The following is a 21,471-nucleotide window of genomic DNA, read 5'->3' as shown; positions in this document are numbered from 1 at the left end:
GTCGGTAAATAAATGAATGCAATTGCTTCAATGACTTTAGAACAGAAAAAAGACAACAATGGTCATCCTGTAGAAATTACAAATTTTTTCAGAATATCAATATCTCTGTATGTAACAAAATATACTCACACGATGTTCCCAAACGGCAGAAAAGATTAACTTATTTGTATCAATATCAAAACTATATCTTACCTTGTCATTGTTGGGTAAAGTCTGAGTTCTGGTAAAAGTATCTCCTCCGTTAATACTGATCAGTTCACCATCTACAGGAGGAAACGGTCCGGGGAAAACCACTACATCACTCTTCAGCGTGTCTGAGCTGAAACACACGTCATACTGCTGAGTAGCTTTGGAGTAAGACCAGCTCCCGTCAGGGTGGGTGGTGATCATCGGGGCGCTGTACCTGCTGAAACTGCCGTCTGTCCTGTGGCATTTGACAGCTATTAAACTGATGAGGCTCAGCAGAAAGATCACCGACACCGACGCAATGGCGATCAGCAGATACAGGTTCAAGTCAGAGAAGCTGTCCTCCTTTATGGGCACATGTCTGAACTGAGTCTGGATGTCAGCTGTGCTTTCAACCACCACCACCTCAATAGACACAGTAGCTGACAGGGAGGGTTCTCCGTTATCAGAAACCATCACCACCAAGGGGTGAGTTTTCAGGTCATTGTCACTCATTCTCCTCTTAGTCCTGATCTCTCCGGTGCTGGTTCCGATCCGGAAGAGGTTGTTTCCTTTGGTCTCAGAGAGGTGATAAGAGAGCAGCGCATTGTATCCAGAGTCTGCGTCTACAGCCCTGATCTTTGCCACAAAGTATCCCGCTTCAGCAGAATAGGGGATGCTCTCACTGTTAACGGAGCCGTGCTCAGAATAGGGCGCGAGGATCGTGGGACTGTTGTCATTCTCATCCAGGACTAAAACGTTCACAGTCACGTTGCTGCTGAGCGGAGGAACACCAGAGTCTGTGGCCTGAACTTTAAACTGAAACGATTTTAACTCCTCGTAGTTAAAAGACTGCAGACTGACTATGTCTCCAGTCTCTGAGTTGACGGTCACCATTGTCGAGAGAGGCAGATATTTACTATTGCTGTCTAAAAATGAGTAGCTCACCTGGCCGTTGTTGCTGACGTCAGCATCAGTTGCAGTTACTGTTTTAACAACTGTTCCTACTTTACTGTTTTCTTTCACATAAATATTTACCAAATGTTCCGGGAAACTTGGGGCATTGTCATTAACGTCAGAAACGTAAACGGTAATAACACTGATGTTTGAAAGAGGAGGACTCCCTTCATCAGTTGCTGAAATAGTTACATTGTACTGAGGAGTCACCTCTCTGTCTAAATGTCCATCAACCACTAAAGAGTAATAGTTTTTGTAATTTGTCTCCAATTTGAACGGAACAGTATCTAAGATCTCACATTTCACTTGCCCATTTTTACCACTGTCTCTGTCTAGAACGGAAACGAGTGCAATAGCAGTACCTACATCCGCGTCCTCATTCACTGTATTAAGCAGTGACGTCACCGTGATCTCAGGAGCGTTGTCGTTTACATCAATTACTTCGACCAGCACTTTACTGTGAGCAGACAGAGGAGGCTGGGCTTTGTCCCTTGCCTCTGCTCGGATTTCAAAAGCTTTTCTTTCCTCGTAGTCGATTTTGCCTTTCACTGAAATGATCCCCGTTTCAGGGTCAATTTTGAAAATATCCAGAATGTGGTCCTGATCCTGATTACGAAGAGAATACACTACTTCACTGTTTGTGCCTTCATCTGCGTCGGTCGCATTTAAGGTGAATACCACCGCACCAAGCGGGACATTTTCAAACGTTTTAACTTTGTAAAGAGTGCTGCTGAACATTGGTGCGTTATCATTTATATCTTGCACATTTATTTTAATTTCTGATGTGCCTGAATTTGGTGGAGTTCCCCCGTCTACCGCAGTTAACATGAGCTGCATATGTGGCTTTTTCTCACGGTCTAGGGCTTTCTGCAGCACTAGCTCTGGAGATATACTCTCCCCTCGTTTGTGTGTCGATAGACTGAAGTATTCGTTTGGACTGAGCTTATACGCACTAACACCATTTTTACCCACATCGGCATCGCTTGCCTCTGATAACGCGAATCTAAACCCAGGCAAGGTGTTCTCTGCGATGTCCAGTATTTGTGATTTCGTGGTAAAAGACGGAAAGTGGTCATTCACGTCTCTAATTTCTATCTCTACGCGGTAAAGCTTTAGTGGGCTGTTTATAACAGCCTCTACACTCACAGTGCATTTGAGTTCGTCTGTACAAAGCTCCTCTCGGTCTATCCTCTCATTGACATAGAGGAATCCGGTTTTAAGATTTACCTCGAAGTATTTCTTCTTAGATCCTGTAACAACCTTAAACAAACGGGACTCCAAATCCGGCACATTGAGGTTTAGATCCTTGGCGATATTTCCGACATTAGTCCCCGGGTTCACCTCCTCTGAGACAGAGTAGGAGAGCTGCCCAGACGCCGCTTCATAGAAACAATCCAACATCACCAGCATTAGATATGTAACAATGAACCTCCTGCTACGTGAAGACATAATTCCGCCGACAACGAACAAAGCATATATCCACAATAGGGTTTCTACCGTGGACTGATGAGATGTGATACTATTTAATCCAACACTATTTCGATGCTCTTCAGCTTCAAGAGGACGACTCCATTATGTCCTCCCTTCTCTCCCCGTGTTTCTTTGTGATTAAAAATCCACAGTCATTGCGTTTTTACCCTGGGAGGAGCCTCGCCGTTTCTGTGTTACGGTCTCTAACGTCCCTTTGTGGTAACCTACGTGAACTGCACACGTTATAATACAACCGTAAAATACCCCTCCTCATTCAGAACCGCCGACGAGCACTTGCTTTACAAACGGCACTATACATTATTGCTATACTTTGAATACATTAGAAAACACAACGTATTTAAAAATCTGTGCAATCTCACACTGTTTACTGCACCGTGGAATGCGGATTCAAAGTCATTGTGGAAAAGAATCTGCTGTGACAAAAAAATGTATTCGATTATGGAAATTATTAATAGCCTACTTTAAACGGATATTCAACGTCAACAGTGAAACACAGTATATTTACACTTGAATTGGAGGACTTGATAGGACATGACTGAAGATTGTCTTTTCCCTCTCACTGTATGTATAGTTTGCATTATATTAGCCAATATATTCAAATGTGCTGTAACCCTGAAGTATAAATGGAAGTAAGAGATCCCATTACGTAAAGTGAATTGCCGAAATCACTCTTGAACAGATTACACATTTAAAGAGGAGATACAAGAAGAAATCCTCCAACGGTAACACCTCAGAAATAAACATGTCAAACATACACAAACTTGACACATTTTGAGTAAATAGTCAGAGACCAACATTCTTTTTTTAACAACAGACTAGACTTTGTAACAGGTAAAGGAGTTATTGCAAAGACCGTAAGAGAATAAGATATATTCATGTCTGTCCTACCATTTTCTTTTCACACTCTATTCTAAAAACACATTCGGAAATTGTGTTCAGCACCACGGACAGTGACATACAGATTGACTTGCTGAGTGAGCAGCCAAAAGAGGGGAGATTGGAGCAACTAAAGGCCTGCAGATCAACATAGGACAACAACCTCATTGACTTTTAATTAAATTCAATGAAGCGAAGGGTAGTAATGATACATACTTGATGCCAAAGTTCTTACCTTGTCATTGTTGGGTAAAGTCTGAGTTCTGGTAAAAGTGTCTCCTCCGTTAATACTGATCAGTTCACCATCTATAGGTGGAAACGGTCCGGGGAAAACCACTACGTCACTCTTCAGCGTGTCTGAGCTGAAACACACGTCATACTGCTGAGTAGCTTCAGAGTAAGACCAGCTCCCGTCAGGGTGGGTGGTGATCATTGGGGCGCTGTACCTGCTGAAACTGCCGTCTGTCCTGTGGCATTTGACAGCTATTAAACTGATGAGGCTCAGCAGAAAGATCACTGACACCGACGCAATGGCGATCAGCAGATACAGGTTCAAGTCAGAGAAGCTGTCCTCCTTTATGGGCACATGTCTGAACTGAGTCTGGATGTCAGCTGTGCTTTCAACCACCACCACCTCAATAGACACAGTAGCTGACAGGGAGGGTTCTCCGTTATCAGAAACCATCACCACCAAGGGGTGAGTTTTCAGGTCATTGTCACTCATTCTCCTCTTAGTCCTGATCTCTCCGGTGCTGGTTCCGATCCGGAAGAGGTTGTTTCCTTTGGTCTCAGAGAGGTGATACGAGAGCAGCGCATTGTATCCAGAGTCTGCGTCTACAGCCCTGATCTTTGCCACAAAGTATCCCGCTTCAGCAGAATAGGGGATGCTCTCACTGTTAACGGAGCCGTGCTCAGAATAGGGCGCGAGGATCGTGGGACTGTTGTCATTCTCATCCAGGACTAAAACGTTCACAGTCACGTTGCTGCTGAGCGGAGGAACACCAGAGTCTGTGGCCTGAACTTTAAACTGAAACGTGTTTAACTCCTCGTAGTTAAAAGACTGCAGACTGACTATGTCTCCAGTCTCTGAGTTGATGTTCACCATTGGAGATAACGGAGCTAAGTTATTATTACTGACTAATGAATAGCTCACCTGACCATTTTCACTAACATCTGCATCAGTTGCAGATACTGCTTTCAAGACTGCCCCAACAGGACCGTTTTCTTTCACATACATATTAATTACAGTCTCTGAAAACCGAGGTGTGTTGTCATTTACATCAGAAACCTGAATAATAACCACGCTGGTAGCAGAGAGTGGGGGCTTACCTTCATCTGCAGCTTTTATAGTGATATTGTAGTGAGAAATGAGTTCCCTGTCTAGAGCTCCACCAATGACTAAAGAATAATAATTTTTATAATTTGTCTCCAATTTAAATGGAACAGAATTTAATATCTCACATTTTACGTCACCGTTTTTGCCCCCATCTCTGTCAAGAACTGAAACAAGTGCTATGGCATTACCAACTTCAGCGTCCTCCTTCACGGAACTGAGCAGTGACGTCACCGTGATTTCAGGCGCATTGTCATTCAGGTCCACCACCTCCACTAGTACTTTACACTGTGCTGTTAATGGAGGCTGGCCTTTGTCAGCAGCCTGCACACGAATTTCAAACGCAGTATTTTTTTCAAAGTCAATTTTTCCTTTAACTGTTATTATTCCTGTTTCTAAATCAATTTCAAAAAATTCGAAAACATGGTCCTGATCTTTTGAATTCAGTAAATATACAATGTCTTTGTTTGTCCCCTCATCAGCGTCATTTGCAGTCACCGTTACGACTGTAGTGCCAATGGAAGCATTTTCTGTAATGCTTGTTTTATACAAGGTTTTTGTAAAGGTTGGTATGTTATCGTTGTTATCCAAAACATTAATAATTATCTCTGAAGTGCCTGATTTGGGAGGTGTTCCTCCATCTACAGCGGTTAGTGTGAGTTTAATTAAAGCTTGCTTTTCTCGGTCTAATGCTTTCTGGAGAACTAACTCGGCTGACACACTCTCTCCCTTGTGCACCACTAAAGACACATACTCATTTGGATTTAGCTTGTATGTATTAATACTATTTTCCCCTACATCGGCATCGTAGGCCGACAGGACAGGGAATGTAGCACCTGGCAATATGCTCTCCGCTATGTCGATAGTTTGCGATTTGGCACTGAAAGAGGGGGGGTTATCATTGATGTCAAGAATATTAACCTCAATACGATAAAGTTTCAGTGGATTATTAATCACAGCCTCTACGTTTATCGTGCATTTTGCAGCTTTCGCACAGAGCTCTTCTCTGTCTATTCTTTCACTGACGTAGAGAAAACCTGACTTCAGATTTACATCGAAATACTTTCTCTTTGAACCAGCAACGATCTGAAACATACGTGACTCCAAATCATGCACATTAAGATGTAGATCCTTGGCGAGATTCCCAACAGAAGTCCGCAGGTTTACCTCCTCTGAAACGGAATAAGAGAGCTGTCCTGATACCGCACCGTTAAACTCCAAGACAACAAGCACGAGATATATCCCGATGGAAGTCTTTCTTCCTGGCAGATACATAGTTCCATACAACGATAACAAAGCATAGATCCTTAAATCCACGTGCTGTTCGCTTATTGAGCCGAAAATATCGTTAGAAAGACCGAATCATGTCTCAGTGTATTTTCTATGTCCGTCTCTCTTCGCCCTGCGTCTCATTCTTGCGTCTCATTCTAACAAAGCACTGACACAAATGGTGATCCTTTTCAACGTGGGAGTGGCCTCTACACAGCGACCAGCTCGTGGTGTTACGGTCTACAGTGTCGCCTCATGGCCATTTGAAATTACTACAATTCTTTGAAATAAACAAACATTACTTATCTGAGGAAACCACCCGAATTAAAATGATTATTGTCAGTGATAGACAAAAATGACAGCCTCTTCATTACTGAGTGTACTGTGTGGCCCTTACAACGAAGCAGTTTCATCGCCACACATTTCAGAACCATGAATAGAGTATAATTATACTGATGCAGTGGGGTATTCAAAGCACACTTGAGTCGAGGCAGCCTGCCCAGAAAACAGTTGATCCCTAAAATAAGATACTGACTAACACGCGTCAGTCGACAGCTTCATCTTTTTTTGTTAAACGGGAGAACATATTGAGACAACATCGGGTCGATGACTTTCCAGACCAAACATTCAATGTCAATATATCATAATCACAGTGGCGGGCCGTGCATTTCATACCTGGGACTTCACTGCTGTCCTGCAGCTGAAATACCACCTTATAACAACATTGTGGCGCAACAGCTAATTTTTAAAGCTGTAATGTACGTCTTCGTATTAAACCGTTCGGTACGAGTCGTTTGATTAACGCTCGAGGATTTAGAGAATGTAGAAGCCTAAATTCTGGAAAATATAATACTCTCAGCTGGTCTGGCTGTGGGAGCCACCGTCATTCCTTAATGACAAGACGCGCAGCAAAGATATTACCATAGTATTTTACCTTTATAACATGAAAGTTGAACGCACCTCTCTGCCGTGTCTTTCCTCCTCTCAGCACCTTGTGTCATGGTGCAGCTCAACTCAGTCAGAATGCATTTTGATTGGTTGACCTAAATCACGTGATGTGATTCACGACCCATCAGCCTCAGCTGGGCTGTTCAATTTCGTGATAGTCATATAAATAGCTTTGTGATTCTGTTTAGGCCAGCAGACGGCCCGCCACTGCATAATCATAATGCCTCAAGTCAGCAAATATCTGAAGTACATTGTAGTTCTCTTTTTTATTTACTTTTTTATGTTGAACTTGCATCCAAAACTTGAATTCAGCACCAGAACAGCGACATCTTGTGCAGTATCACAAAAGAAAGTGCATTACACGTCCTACAAAATAGATATTACAGCAATACAGGCAAATTAACTGATTCAAAGCAATTTGTAAAGTATCATCAAGGTGAGGGGGAACAAGTATGAAAATAGTTTTGAGGCAAATTACAATGATGTTGAGAATGGGTTGAGATTTTCATCAAATGAAAGACAATACAGTTCCATTGTGTCCTTAGACGTTGTCCCTATCCAGTCCAACGAAAGATGATCATGAAGCAAATACATGGACCTAATTTCACATTTAATTGTGGTGTTCATGTGAAGGAATATTCTCAGTGCACATTATAAGCAATGCAATTATTATATTCTTAAAATGTACAATCAACAGAAATATATCACATTTAATTTCCAACAATTAATGTCTTGGTGAATTTTAATTGTGTGATAAAACCACGTTTATAGTAGATATTTAGATACACGATGTGAAAGCAATGCATTGTTTTTAATACATTTCCAGAGCTGTATATACGTGGATTCGATATTGAATGTCGAGTCTTTATGAACTTTAACGTATACAAGTAAATATAATGGCGTATTGAAACAAAGCTTTTACTAAAGAAAACTAAACTAAAGAAAACAAGTTGGTATAGTCTTACCTTGTCATTGTTGGGTAAAGTCTGAGTTCTGGTAAAAGTATCTCCTCCGTTAATACTGATCAGTTCACCATCTACAGGAGGAAACGGTCCGGGGAAAACCACTACGTCACTCTTCAGTGTGTCTGAGCTGAAACACACGTCATACTGCTGAGTAGCTTTGGAGTAAGACCAGCTCCCGTCAGGGTGGGTGGTGATCATTGGGGCGCTGTACCTGCTGAAACTGCCGTCTGTCCTGTGGCATTTGACAGCTATTAAACTGATGAAGCTCAGCAGAAAGATCACCGACACCGACGCGATGGCGATCAGCAGATACAGATTCAAGTCAGAGAAGCTGTCCTCCTTTATGGGCACATGTCTGAACTGAGTCTGGATGTCAGCTGTGCTTTCAACCACCACCACCTCAATAGACACAGTAGCTGACAGGGAGGGTTCTCCGTTATCAGAAACCATCACCACCAAGGGGTGAGTTTTCAGGTCATTGTCACTCATTCTCCTCTTAGTCCTGATCTCTCCGGTGCTGGTTCCGATCCGGAAGAGGTTGTTTCCTTTGGGCTCAGAGAGGTGATAAGAGAGCAGCGCATTGTATCCAGAGTCTGCGTCTACAGCCCTGATCTTTGCCACAAAGTATCCCGCTTCAGCAGAATAGGGGATGCTCTCACTGTTAACGGAGCCGTGCTCAGAATAGGGCGCGAGGATCGTGGGACTGTTGTCATTCTCATCCAGGACTAAAACGTTCACAGTCACGTTGCTGCTGAGCGGAGGAACACCAGAGTCTGTGGCCTGAACTTTAAACTGAAACGTGTTTAACTCCTCGTAGTTAAAAGACTGCAGACTGACTATGTCTCCAGTCTCTGAGTTGATGTTCACCATTGTAGAGAGAGGTAATGAGTTACTGTTACTTTTGATTATTGAATAGCTCACCTGACCATTTTGATCAATATCTGCATCAACTGCAGATACTGTTTTTACAACCGCACCAACCAGACTATTTTCTTTCAAATAAACATTGACCAAACTTTCTGAAAAACGAGGCGAGTTGTCATTGACATCGGAAATATGAACGGTAAGCTCGCTGGTGCTCGTGAGAGCAGGGATTCCATCATCTGTAGCTGTGATGGTGACATCATAATGTGAAGCAGTCTCTCTGTCGAGCTGTCCGTCTACCACTAAAGAGTAATAGTTTTTATAATTTGTTTCCAACCTAAAGGGGCTGTCATTGTGAATATCACAATGAACTGCTGCATTTCTACCTCCATCTCTGTCCTGGACTGACACAAGTGCGACAGCAGTACCTATTTTTGCATCCTCTTTCACTCTGTTTATTAATGATGTTACAGATATTTCAGGAGTGTTGTCATTTAAATCCACAACCTCTATTAGCACTTTGCACTGTGCTGCCATTGGAGGATAGCCGTTGTCTCTAGCTTGCACGCGGATTTCAAAAGCCTGATGCTCTTCAAAGTCAATCTTTCCCTTAACTGTCAATATGCCCGTGTGCTTATCAATTTGAAATATTTCCAAAACATGGTCTTGATCTTTGCTGCTCAGTGAATATGAAATCTCCCCGTTTGGTCCTTCATCTGCGTCTGTTGCAGTTACTGTAATCACTGATGTGCCAAGCGGTATATTTTCAATGATACTTGTTTTATACAATGGTTTTGTAAAGCTCGGGGTGTTATCATTATTGTCCAAGACATTTATTATTATCTCCGATGTTCCAGATTTTGGGGGTGTCCCTCCGTCTACTGCAGTCAATGTGAGATTAATTAGAGGTTGTTTTTCTCGGTCTAAATGTTTCTGGAGGACTAGCTCAGCAGATAGACTATCTCCTTCGTTTACCGATAATGAGAAATGTTCATTTTGATTTAGCTTATATGTGTTGATACCGTTCTTTCCTACATCAGCATCATGTGCTGACAGCACAAGGAATTTAGTCCCAAGTAGTGTGCTTTCGGCTATTTCGATACTTTGCGAACTGGCACTGAAAGACGGATAGTTGTCATTAACATCTAGAATATTTATTTCTAAACGATAGAGCTTCAGTGGAATATTTATCACGGCCTCTACGCTCACCGTGCATTTCGTTGCCTTAGCGCAGAGCTTCTCTCGGTCTATTCGATCACTGACATAAAGAACACCAGTCTTCAAGTTTACCTCGAAAAATGTTCTCTTCGTTCCGGTCACAATCTGAAACATACGAGACTCCAGATCGTCGACATTGAGGTTTAGATCCTTGGCTATATTTCCTACAGATGTCCCCGGATTCACCTCCTCTGATATGGAGTAGGAGAGCTGCCCGTGCACCGCTTCCCAGTGACAGTCGAGCAGCACAAATACCACGTATGCCACTACAGGAAGCCTGTCAATCGAAAACATAATCCAATCCGACGTAAAACGAACATAGAAACAAGTGTTTTAGATGTCGAGTGTTGTCTCAAATTGTGTTCCTTTTTCCTATGATTTGTCCACAATGCGGCTGATGTCTCCGCCTTCTCTCTCTGCTTCTGCGTCTCTTTGTGTCAAAGCCCAACAAGACATCATCGCGTTCTCTATCTGGGAGGGGCTTGGGGATTTAAGTAAACTCATCTGTGTTATGGTCTATAGTGCCCTCCTGTGGCCTTGTGGACCAATTACATTACAAACCAGGAGAAAATACAGCATAACATCACACACGCCATCTCCATTTGATGCTCAGCAAGAAAGGACAATTTTAAAACGAACATAAAGCCAGGAAATATCACGTGGCTTTTGGGAAACATTGAATTAAGTTGTTGTATTCTCTGGTCGCAATGCTTTATGTGTTTCAAAATGAGGCTCAACTTACAGTTTTGTGATTGGCATGCTTATATGTTTGACTGAAATGTAATCCAGGCAATCCTTTACAATATACCGTAAATGCAATAGCAAAAATATCAGTAGAATTATAAAATATTGAGGGATCTTTGTTGATTTGCTCAAAATAAACGCCATTAAAGCAAACTGAAAGCATTGTAAGAAAAAACTGAAAGCATTGTAAGAAAAAACAAGGAGTAGGCATGCCTCAGGGAAGTAACCTGAACACAAGTCTCTTGTATAGAAAATAAATTCATGGATTTTGAGAAACAATACCAAGGAAACTCTGCGAACTAATCGCCTGCATATGATGCATACTTTGCGCCACCAAAAACAGACATGTATCCGAGTTAATGTCAAAGGAGAGATGATGAACGTGACACTTAACAACTGCGTGAATAAAAGTATATAAGTGAAATAAAAAATCTGAGTAACATTATTATCAGCTGAGGTCAAGAAGTATCAACTTCAGCTTCCTTTATGGAATACACAAACCTTCTACCTACACCAATCTTCTTACCGGGTCGGACTAGTTCTGGCCTTCAGCACCAAAGACAGCTACCTTGAATGGAACAGACTGGCTTACACGTTGACGACGATGACTGATACAAAACGTCACCATTTTATACGTGACAATGCCAGAGATCCGTTTTCTCACCAACGCGTGTTTTATGTAAGAACATATTCAGACATTCAGAAAAATACAGAACTATACAGTAATATAAAGCAAGGACATCGTTTAGTAACACATATATTGTCTTAATCTGTCGGTCGTTTTATGCTTGTCACTCTTACCTTGTCATTGTTGGGAAATGTCTGAGTTCTGGTAAAAGTGTCTCCTCCGTTAATACTGATCAGTTCACCATCTACAGGAGGAAACGGTCCGGGGAAAACCACTACGTCACTCTTCAGCGTGTCTGAGCTGAAACACACGTCATACTGCTGAGTAGCTTTGGAGTAAGACCAGCTCCCGTCAGGGTGGGTGGTGATCATTGGGGCGCTGTACCTGCTGAAACTGCCGTCTGTCCTGTGGCATTTGACAGCTATTAAACTGATGAGGCTCAGCAAAAAGATCACCGACACCGACGCGATGGCGATCAGCAGATACAGGTTCAAGTCAGAGAAGCTGTCCTCCTTTATGGGCACATGTCTGAACTGAGTCTGGATGTCAGCTGTGCTTTCAACCACCACCACCTCAATAGACACAGTAGCTGACAGGGAGGGTTCTCCGTTATCAGAAACCATCACCACCAAGGGGTGAGTTTTCAGGTCATTGTCACTCATTCTCCTCTTAGTCCTGATCTCTCCGGTGCTGGTTCCGATCCGGAAGAGGTGGTTGTTTCCTTTGGGCTCAGAGAGGTGATAAGAGAGCAGCGCATTGTATCCAGAGTCTGCGTCTACAGCCCTGATCTTTGCCACAAAGTATCCCGCTTCAGCAGAATAGGGGATGCTCTCACTGTTAACGGAGCCGTGCTCAGAATAGGGCGCGAGGATCGTGGGACTGTTGTCATTCTCATCCAGGACTAAAACGTTCACAGTCACGTTGCTGCTGAGCGGAGGAACACCAGAGTCTGTGGCCTGAACTTTAAACTGAAACGTGTTTAACTCCTCGTAGTTAAAAGACTGCAGACTGACTATGTCTCCACTCTCTGAGTTGATGTTCACCATTGTAGAGAGAGGTAATGAGTTACTCTTACTTTGTAAAAATGAATAGCTCAGCTGTCCATTTTGATCGATGTCAGCATCGATTGCTGAAACAGTTTTTATAACTGCTCCTATAGCACTGTTTTCTTTCACATAGACATTGATCATGTTTTCTGTAAATAGAGGTCTGTTATCATTTACATCTGAGACGTGTACATGAATAACGCTCGTGCTAGAGAGAGGTGGGCTCCCCTCATCAGTCGCAGTGATGCTGATATCATATTGAGATCTGCTCTCTCTGTCAAGAGGACCGTCCACAACCAACGAATAGTAATTCTTATAATTTGACTCTAATTTAAAAGGAACATTATTGGAAAGTTCACAGTTCACCATCCCATTTTTACCTCCGTCTTTATCAAATACTGAAACAAGTGCGATAGCGGTGCCAATGGACGCATCCTCCCTCACGGTGTTTAACAAAGATGTAACGGACATTTCAGGGGCATTGTCATTGACGTCTAAAACCTCAATCAATAATTTAGCATGTGAGGTGAGAGGGGAAGAAGCTCCATCACTAGCTTGTACTCGAATCTCGAAAGCATTATTCTCTTCAAAGTCGATAATCTTTTTATTTGTTACAGTCCCAGTTTTTTCATCTATATCAAACAGATCAGTTTGTTTCCCTCGACCTACTTTACTGAACGAATACAACACTTGTCCATTTTGGCCTTCATCCAAATCAGTAGCATTTAGCGTTATTATTGACGTTCCAATCTTTACGTTCTCATACACACTGGCTTTATAGAGTGTTTGACTGAATACAGGAGGATTATCATTAATGTCCAAGACATTAACTATAATTGCTATAGTGCCTGATTTAGAAGGAGTTCCTCCATCAATAGCAGTCAGTGTGAGTTGAATCACAGGCTGTGATTCTCTGTCTAAAACTTTCTGAAGCAGTAATTCGGGAGATAAACTCTCCCCTTTATGTGTCACGAGAGAGAAGTGTTCGTTCTGACTAAGCTTGTAGCTATTTACTGTATTTCTACCGACATCTGTGTCGTCAGCCGAATGCAGGGGAAACTTAGCCCCTGCTGCTGTATTCTCGGCAATGTCCATCATCTGTGACGGGTTGAGAAAGGATGGTGAATTATCATTTACATCTAAAATGATAATTTCAATCCGGTACAGTTTTAAAGGATTATTAATAACTGCTTCTACACTCAGGGAACATTTTGGTTCATTACCGCAGAGTTCCTCTCGATCTATTCTCTCATTAACATACAGGACACCAGTCTTTAGATTCACCTCGAGATATTTCCTCTTTGATCCAGCAACGATCTGAAACATGCGGGACTCCAAATCCTGAACATTGATGTTCAGATCTTTAGCGATATTTCCAACAACAGTCCCCAGATTCACTTCCTCTGAGACGGAGTAAGAGAGCTGCCCACATACCGTTCCCCAGTAACAATCCAGCAGCAGGAACAACAGATAAATCCACGCAGAGCTCGTTCTGCTCGGCAAATGCATTATACCATAGATTGAGGAGCCGCATCCAGAAACTATGGCAATATTTGGCAAATACCACGAGATCAAGATCAAAGATGATATATTCCAATCAAAAATGTCGACATTTCCAGCACAAACCAGACAACCGTTCTTTGTCGTCCGACCTCTCTTTATAACAAAGCCCAGCGATGCATCGTCCGCTGAATCTGGGAGGAGCCCAAATACACCAGAGACATCGTCCAAATGTGCAGGTCTACAGTGTCTCCATGTGGACATTTATCATAACTACATGCTTAATAAACTAATGACATTCCAAACAGTTATACATTTTAAATTTCCTTAAACATGAAGCAATTATACAAACTGAAGGGTCAAATAATAAAGAAGAACATTCAGCCCAGTGTTAGCTAACATTTGCGATGTAATGGTGTTATTGGGAATACAGCATCTTTGAGAAATTAACTGACTGTTTTAAATCCAAAGACCAAAGTGACTGCAAAGATAAATTATGAAATATTTGAGTTACTGTTTAACAGTTGTTACAAAATATATATGTCGATAGATTTAAAAACAATGTGCTCTTCAACAACGTTTGGTTTTGCATCATTTTCTGGGAACTCAGCAAGTTTTTGAAAGTTGAGTTCAGCACCACGGATAGCAACACACTCATAGAATGCGAAACAGCAGCCACAACTGTATGAATTCAAAACATAAACCAACTATAAGGAACAGCCTTCTAAAATATCAAACTCCAAACTCACGAACATCAATTACTTGTTGATGTTTATGTCTTAATAAAAAATTAGAGTCCGTGTAACTGCTGTGTAAATACCATGATCACTGCAGAGCACAAATCATTTTCAAACTAAATCAAACGGAACAACATCGTAACTAGTAAACTCTACGTAAGCTACAGCTATACTTGCTGTCTTGAATCTCTTAACCCTCCGTTAGTCAACGATACCAACTCAATAACTTATTACTTTAGTCATAGCTCAAACGGAGAGTGTAGATGACGACGCCTTGGCCGTCTCATGCAGACCTCTTTAACGTACAGGCCTAAATAAAACTGCAACTTATTATAACGAATCTTCTCAGAAAATGTGCAACAAACAGCGCTGAATGCATTTAATCTCTTACCTTGTCATTGTTGGGTAAAGTCTGAGTTCTGTTAAAAGTGTCTCCTCCGTTAATACTGATCAGTTCACCATCTACAGGAGGAAACGGTCCGGGGAAAACCACTACGTCACTCTTCAGTGTGTCTGAGCTGAAACACACGTCATACTGCTGAGTAGCTTCAGAGTAAGACCAGCTCCCGTCAGGGTGGGTGGTGATCATCGGGGCGCTGTACCTGCTGAAACTGCCGTCTGTCCTGTGGCATTTGACAGCTATTAAACTGATGAGGCTCAGCAGAAAGATCACCGACACTGACGCGATGGCGATCAGCAGATACAGATTCAAGTCAGAGAAGCTGTCCTCCTTTATGGGCACATGTCTGAACTGAGTCTGGATGTCAGCTGTGGTTTCAACCACCACCACCTCAATAGACACAGTAGCTGACAGGGAGGGTTCTCCGTTATCAGAAACCATCACCACCAAGGGGTGAGTTTTCAGGTCATTGTCACTCATTCTCCTCTTAGTCCTGATCTCTCCGGTGCTGGTTCCGATCCGGAAGAGGTTGTTTCCTTTGGGCTCCGAGAGGTGATAAGAGAGCAGCGCATTGTATCCAGAGTCTGCGTCTACAGCCCTGATCTTTGCCACAAAGTATCCCGCTTCAGCAGAATAGGGGATGCTCTCACTGTTAACGGAGCCGTGCTCAGAATAGGGCGCGAGGATCGTGGGACTGTTGTCATTCTCATCCAGGACCAAAACGTTCACAGTCACGTTGCTGCTGAGCGGAGGAACACCAGAGTCTGTGGCCTGAACTTTAAACTGAAACGTGTTTAACTCCTCGTAGTTAAAAGACTGTAGACTGACTATGTCTCCAGTCTCTGAGTTGATGTTCACCATTGTAGAGAGAGGTAATGAGTTACTCTTACTTTGTATAAATGAATAGCTCAGCTGACCATTTTGTCCGATGTCAGCATCAATTGCTGAAACAGTTTTTATAACTGATCCTACTGCACTGTTTTCTTTCACATAGACATTGATCATGTTTTCTGTAAATAGAGGTCTGTTATCATTTACATCTGAGACGTGTACATGAATAACGCTCGTGCTAGAGAGAGGTGGGCTCCCCTCATCAGTCGCAGTGATGCTGATATTATATTGAGATCTGCTCTCTCTGTCAAGAGGACCGTCCACAACCAACGAATAGTAATTCTTATAATTTGACTCTAATTTAAAAGGAACATTATTGGAAAGTTTACAGTTCATTATACCATTTTTACCTCCGTCTTTATCAAACACTGAAACAAGTGCGATAGCGGTGCCAATGGACGCATCCTCCCTCACGGTGTTTAACAAAGATGTAACAGAAATATCAGGGGCATTGTCATTGACGTCTACAACTTCAATCAATAATTTAGCATGTGAGGTCATCGGGGAAGAAGCTCCATCACTAGCTTGTACTCTAATCTCAAAAGCATTATTCTCCTCAAAGTCGATATTCTTTTTATTTGTTACAGTCCCAGTTGTTTCATCTATATCAAACAGATCAGTTTGTTTTCCTCGACCTACTTTACTGAACGAATACAACACTTGTCCATTTTGGCCTTCATCCAAATCAGTAGCATTTAGCGTTATTATTGACGTTCCAATCTGAGTGTTCTCATACACACTGGCTTTATAGAGTGTTTGACTGAATACAGGAGGATTATCATTAATGTCTAAGACATTAACAATCATGACCATAGTGCCTGATTTAGCAGGAGTTCCTCCATCAATGGCAGTCAGTGTGAGTTGAATCACAGGCTGTGTTTCGCTGTCTAAAACTTTCTGAAGCAATAATTCAGGAGATAAACTCTCCCCTTTATGTGTCACGAGAGAGAAGTGTTCATTTTGGCTTAGCTTGTAGCTATTAACAGTATTTCTACCGACATCTGCATCGTCAGCCGAATGCAGGGGAAACTTAGCCCCTGCTGCTGTATTCTCGGTAATGTCAATCACCTGTGACGGGTTGAGAAAGGATGGTGAATTATCATTTACATCTAAAATGATAATTTCAATCCGGTACAGTTTTAAAGGATTGTTAATAACTGCTTCTACACTCAGGGAACATGTTGGTTCCTCGCCGCAGAGTTCCTCTCGATCTATTCTCTCATTAACATACAGGACACCAGTCTTTAGATTCACCTCGAGATATTTCCTCTTTGATCCAGCAACGATCTGAAACATGCGGGACTCCAAATCCTGAACATTGATGTTCAGATCTTTAGCGATATTTCCAACAACAGTCCCCAGATTCACTTCCTCTGAGACGGAGTAAGAGAGCTGCCCACATACCGTTCCCCAGTAACAATCCAGCAGCAGGAACAACAGATAAATCCACGCAGAGCTCGTTCTGCTCGGCAAATGCATTATACCATAGATTGAGGAGCCGCATCCAGAAACTATGGCAATATTTGGCAAATACCACGAGATCAAGATCAAAGATGATATATTCCAATCAAAAATGTCGACATTTCCAGCACAAACCAGACAACCGTTCTTTGTCGTCCGACCTCTCTTTATAACAAAGCCCAGCGATGCATAGTCCGCTGAATCTGGGAGGAGCCCAAATACACCAGAGACATCGTCCAAATGTGCAGGTCTACAGTGTCTCCATGTGGACATTTATCATAACTACATGCTTAATAAACTAATGACATTCCAAACAGTTATACATTTTAAATTTCCTTAAACATGAAGCAATTATACAAACTGAAGGGTCAAATAATAAAGAAGAACATTCAGCCCAGTGTTAGCTAACATTTGCGATGTAATGGTGTTATTGGGAATACAGCATCTTTGAGAAATTAACTGACTGTTTTAAATCCAAAGACCAAAGTGACTGCAAAGATAAATTATGAAATATTTGAGTTACTGTTTAACAGTTGTTACAAAATATATATGTCGATAGATTTAAAAACAATGTGCTCTTCAACAACGTTTGGTTTTGCATCATTTTCTGGGAACTCAGCAAGTTTTTGAAAGTTGAGTTCAGCACCACGGATAGCAACACACTCATAGAATGCGAAACAGCAGCCACAACTGTATGAATTCAAAACATAAACCAACTATAAGGAACAGCCTTCTAAAATATCAAACTCCAAACTCACGAACATCAATTACTTGTTGATGTTTATGTCTTAATAAAAAATTAGAGTCCGTGTAACTGCTGTGTAAATACCATGATCACTGCAGAGCACAAATCATTTTCAAACTAAATCAAACGGAACAACATCGTAACTAGTAAACTCTACGTAAGCTACAGCTATACTTGCTGTCTTGAATCTCTTAACCCTCCGTTAGTCAACGATACCAACTCAATAACTTATTACTTTAGTCATAGCTCAAACGGAGAGTGTAGATGACGACGCCTTGGCCGTCTCATGCAGACCTCTTTAACGTACAGGCCTAAATAAAACTGCAACTTATTATAACGAATCTTCTCAGAAAATGTGCAACAAACAGCGCTGAATGCATTTAATCTCTTACCTTGTCATTGTTGGGTAAAGTCTGAGTTCTGTTAAAAGTGTCTCCTCCGTTAATACTGATCAGTTCACCATCTACAGGAGGAAACGGTCCGGGGAAAACCACTACGTCACTCTTCAGTGTGTCTGAGCTGAAACACACGTCATACTGCTGAGTAGCTTCAGAGTAAGACCAGCTCCCGTCAGGGTGGGTGGTGATCATCGGGGCGCTGTACCTGCTGAAACTGCCGTCTGTCCTGTGGCATTTGACAGCTATTAAACTGATGAGGCTCAGCAGAAAGATCACCGACACTGACGCGATGGCGATCAGCAGATACAGATTCAAGTCAGAGAAGCTGTCCTCCTTTATGGGCACATGTCTGAACTGAGTCTGGATGTCAGCTGTGGTTTCAACCACCACCACCTCAATAGACACAGTAGCTGACAGGGAGGGTTCTCCGTTATCAGAAACCATCACCACCAAGGGGTGAGTTTTCAGGTCATTGTCACTCATTCTCCTCTTAGTCCTGATCTCTCCGGTGCTGGTTCCGATCCGGAAGAGGTTGTTTCCTTTGGGCTCCGAGAGGTGATAAGAGAGCAGCGCATTGTATCCAGAGTCTGCGTCTACAGCCCTGATCTTTGCCACAAAGTATCCCGCTTCAGCAGAATAGGGGATGCTCTCACTGTTAACGGAGCCGTGCTCAGAATAGGGCGCGAGGATCGTGGGACTGTTGTCATTCTCATCCAGGACCAAAACGTTCACAGTCACGTTGCTGCTGAGCGGAGGAACACCAGAGTCTGTGGCCTGAACTTTAAACTGAAACGTGTTTAACTCCTCGTAGTTAAAAGACTGTAGACTGACTATGTCTCCAGTCTCTGAGTTGATGTTCACCATTGTAGAGAGAGGTAATGAGTTACTCTTACTTTGTATAAATGAATAGCTCAGCTGACCATTTTGTCCGATGTCAGCATCAATTGCTGAAACAGTTTTTATAACTGATCCTACTGCACTGTTTTCTTTCACATAGACATTGATCATGTTTTCTGTAAATAGAGGTCTGTTATCATTTACATCTGAGACGTGTACATGAATAACGCTCGTGCTAGAGAGAGGTGGGCTCCCCTCATCAGTCGCAGTGATGCTGATATTATATTGAGATCTGCTCTCTCTGTCAAGAGGACCGTCCACAACCAACGAATAGTAATTCTTATAATTTGACTCTAATTTAAAAGGAACATTATTGGAAAGTTTACAGTTCATTATACCATTTTTACCTCCGTCTTTATCAAACACTGAAACAAGTGCGATAGCGGTGCCAATGGACGCATCCTCCCTCACGGTGTTTAACAAAGATGTAACAGAAATATCAGGGGCATTGTCATTGACGTCTACAACTTCAATCAATAATTTAGCATGTGAGGTCATCGGGGAAGAAGCTCCATCACTAGCTTGTACTCTAATCTCAAAAGCATTATTCTCCTCAAAGTCGATATTCTTTTTATTTGTTACAGTCCCAGTTGTTTCATCTATATCAAACAGATCAGTTTGTTTTCCTCGACCTACTTTACTGAACGAATACAACACTTGTCCATTTTGGCCTTCATCCAAATCAGTAGCATTTAGCGTTATTATTGACGTTCCAATCTGAGTGTTCTCATACACACTGGCTTTATAGAGTGTTTGACTGAATACAGGAGGATTATCATTAATGTCTAAGACATTAACAATCATGACCATAGTGCCTGATTTAGCAGGAGTTCCTCCATCAATGGCAGTCAGTGTGAGTTGAATCACAGGCTGTGTTTCGCTGTCTAAAACTTTCTGAAGCAATAATTCAGGAGATAAACTCTCCCCTTTATGTGTCACGAGAGAGAAGTGTTCATTTTGGCTTAGCTTGTAGCTATTAACAGTATTTCTACCGACATCTGCATCGTCAGCCGAATGCAGGGGAAACTTAGCCCCTGCTGCTGTATTCTCGGTAATGTCAATCACCTGTGACGGGTTGAGAAAGGATGGTGAATTATCATTTACATCTAAAATGATAATTTCAATCCGGTACAGTTTTAAAGGATTGTTAATAACTGCTTCTACACTCAGGGAACATGTTGGTTCCTCGCCGCAGAGTTCCTCTCGATCTATTCTCTCATTAACATACAGGACACCAGTCTTTAGATTCACCTCGAGATATTTCCTCTTTGATCCAGCAACGATCTGAAACATGCGGGACTCCAAATCCTGAACATTGATGTTCAGATCTTTAGCGATATTTCCAACAACAGTCCCCAGATTCACCTCCTCTGAGACGGAGTAAGAGAGCTGCCCACATACCGTTCCCCAGTAACAATCCAGCAGCAGGAACAACAGATAAATCCACGCAGAGCTCGTTCTGCTCGGCAAATGCATTATACCATAGATTGAGGAGCCGCATCCAGAAACTATGGCAATATTTGGCAAATACCACGAGATCAAGATCAAAGATGATATATTCCAATCAAAAATGTCGACATTTCCAGCACAAACCAGACAACCGTTCTTTGTCGTCCGACCTCTCTTTATAACAAAGCCCAGCGATGCATAGTCCGCTGAATCTGGGAGGAGCCCAAATACACCAGAGACATCGTCCAAATGTGCAGGTCTACAGTGTCTCCATGTGGACATTTATCATAACTACATGCTTAATAAACTAATGACATTACAAACAGTTATACATTTCAATTTTCCATGAAGCAATTAACTGAAGGGTCAAATAATAAAGAAGAACGTTCAGCCCAGTGATAACTGAAATTTGCGATGTAATAATGGTGTTATTGGGAACACAACATCTTTGAGAAATTAACTGTTTTAAATCTAAAGACCAAATTGACT

The 21,471-nt window shown here is 42.1% G+C and overlaps 6 protein-coding genes across 6 annotated transcripts in view; all 6 read right to left on the bottom strand.

Annotated features, from left to right (window-relative positions):
• The window catches only part of LOC306777142 (protocadherin alpha-C2-like), a gene marked incomplete at its 5' end in the record, with an annotated part of 118,870 nt that overhangs the window by 57,770 nt on the left and 39,629 nt on the right, over positions 1-21,471 (bottom strand). The gene's annotated exons all lie outside the window — the stretch shown is intronic.
• LOC306777542 (protocadherin alpha-3-like) lies at positions 63-2,571 on the bottom strand (the record flags this gene model as incomplete). The annotated part of the gene is made up of 2 exons (XM_079268707.1): positions 63-67; positions 183-2,571. 2 exons carry the CDS (start codon positions 2,569-2,571, stop codon positions 63-65), a joined length of 2,394 nt encoding a protein of 797 aa, XP_079124833.1.
• On the bottom strand, positions 3,674-6,097 carry LOC306777541 (protocadherin alpha-8-like; the record flags this gene model as incomplete). Its single annotated transcript, XM_079268706.1, has 1 exon — positions 3,674-6,097. One exon carries the CDS (start codon positions 6,095-6,097, stop codon positions 3,674-3,676), a length of 2,424 nt encoding a protein of 807 aa, XP_079124832.1.
• On the bottom strand, positions 7,397-14,013 carry LOC306777540 (uncharacterized protein; the record flags this gene model as incomplete). Its single annotated transcript, XM_079268705.1, has 3 exons — positions 7,397-7,405; positions 7,987-10,386; positions 11,632-14,013. The coding sequence occupies 3 exons, from the start codon at positions 14,011-14,013 to the stop codon at positions 7,397-7,399; spliced, it is 4,791 nt and encodes a 1,596-aa protein (XP_079124831.1).
• Positions 15,121-17,511, bottom strand: LOC306777162 (protocadherin alpha-8-like; the record flags this gene model as incomplete). Its single annotated transcript, XM_079268171.1, has 1 exon — positions 15,121-17,511. The coding sequence occupies one exon, from the start codon at positions 17,509-17,511 to the stop codon at positions 15,121-15,123; it is 2,391 nt and encodes a 796-aa protein (XP_079124297.1).
• On the bottom strand, positions 18,619-21,009 carry LOC306777161 (protocadherin alpha-8-like; the record flags this gene model as incomplete). The annotated part of the gene is made up of 1 exon (XM_079268170.1): positions 18,619-21,009. The coding sequence occupies one exon, from the start codon at positions 21,007-21,009 to the stop codon at positions 18,619-18,621; it is 2,391 nt and encodes a 796-aa protein (XP_079124296.1).

This window comes from Melanostigma gelatinosum (assembly GCF_949748355.1).
Source record: "Melanostigma gelatinosum genome assembly, chromosome: 5".
NCBI lineage: Eukaryota > Metazoa > Chordata > Actinopteri > Perciformes > Zoarcidae > Melanostigma > Melanostigma gelatinosum.
Note: the sequence above shows the minus strand (reverse complement) of the source record. Positions and strands in the feature narration are given on the sequence as shown.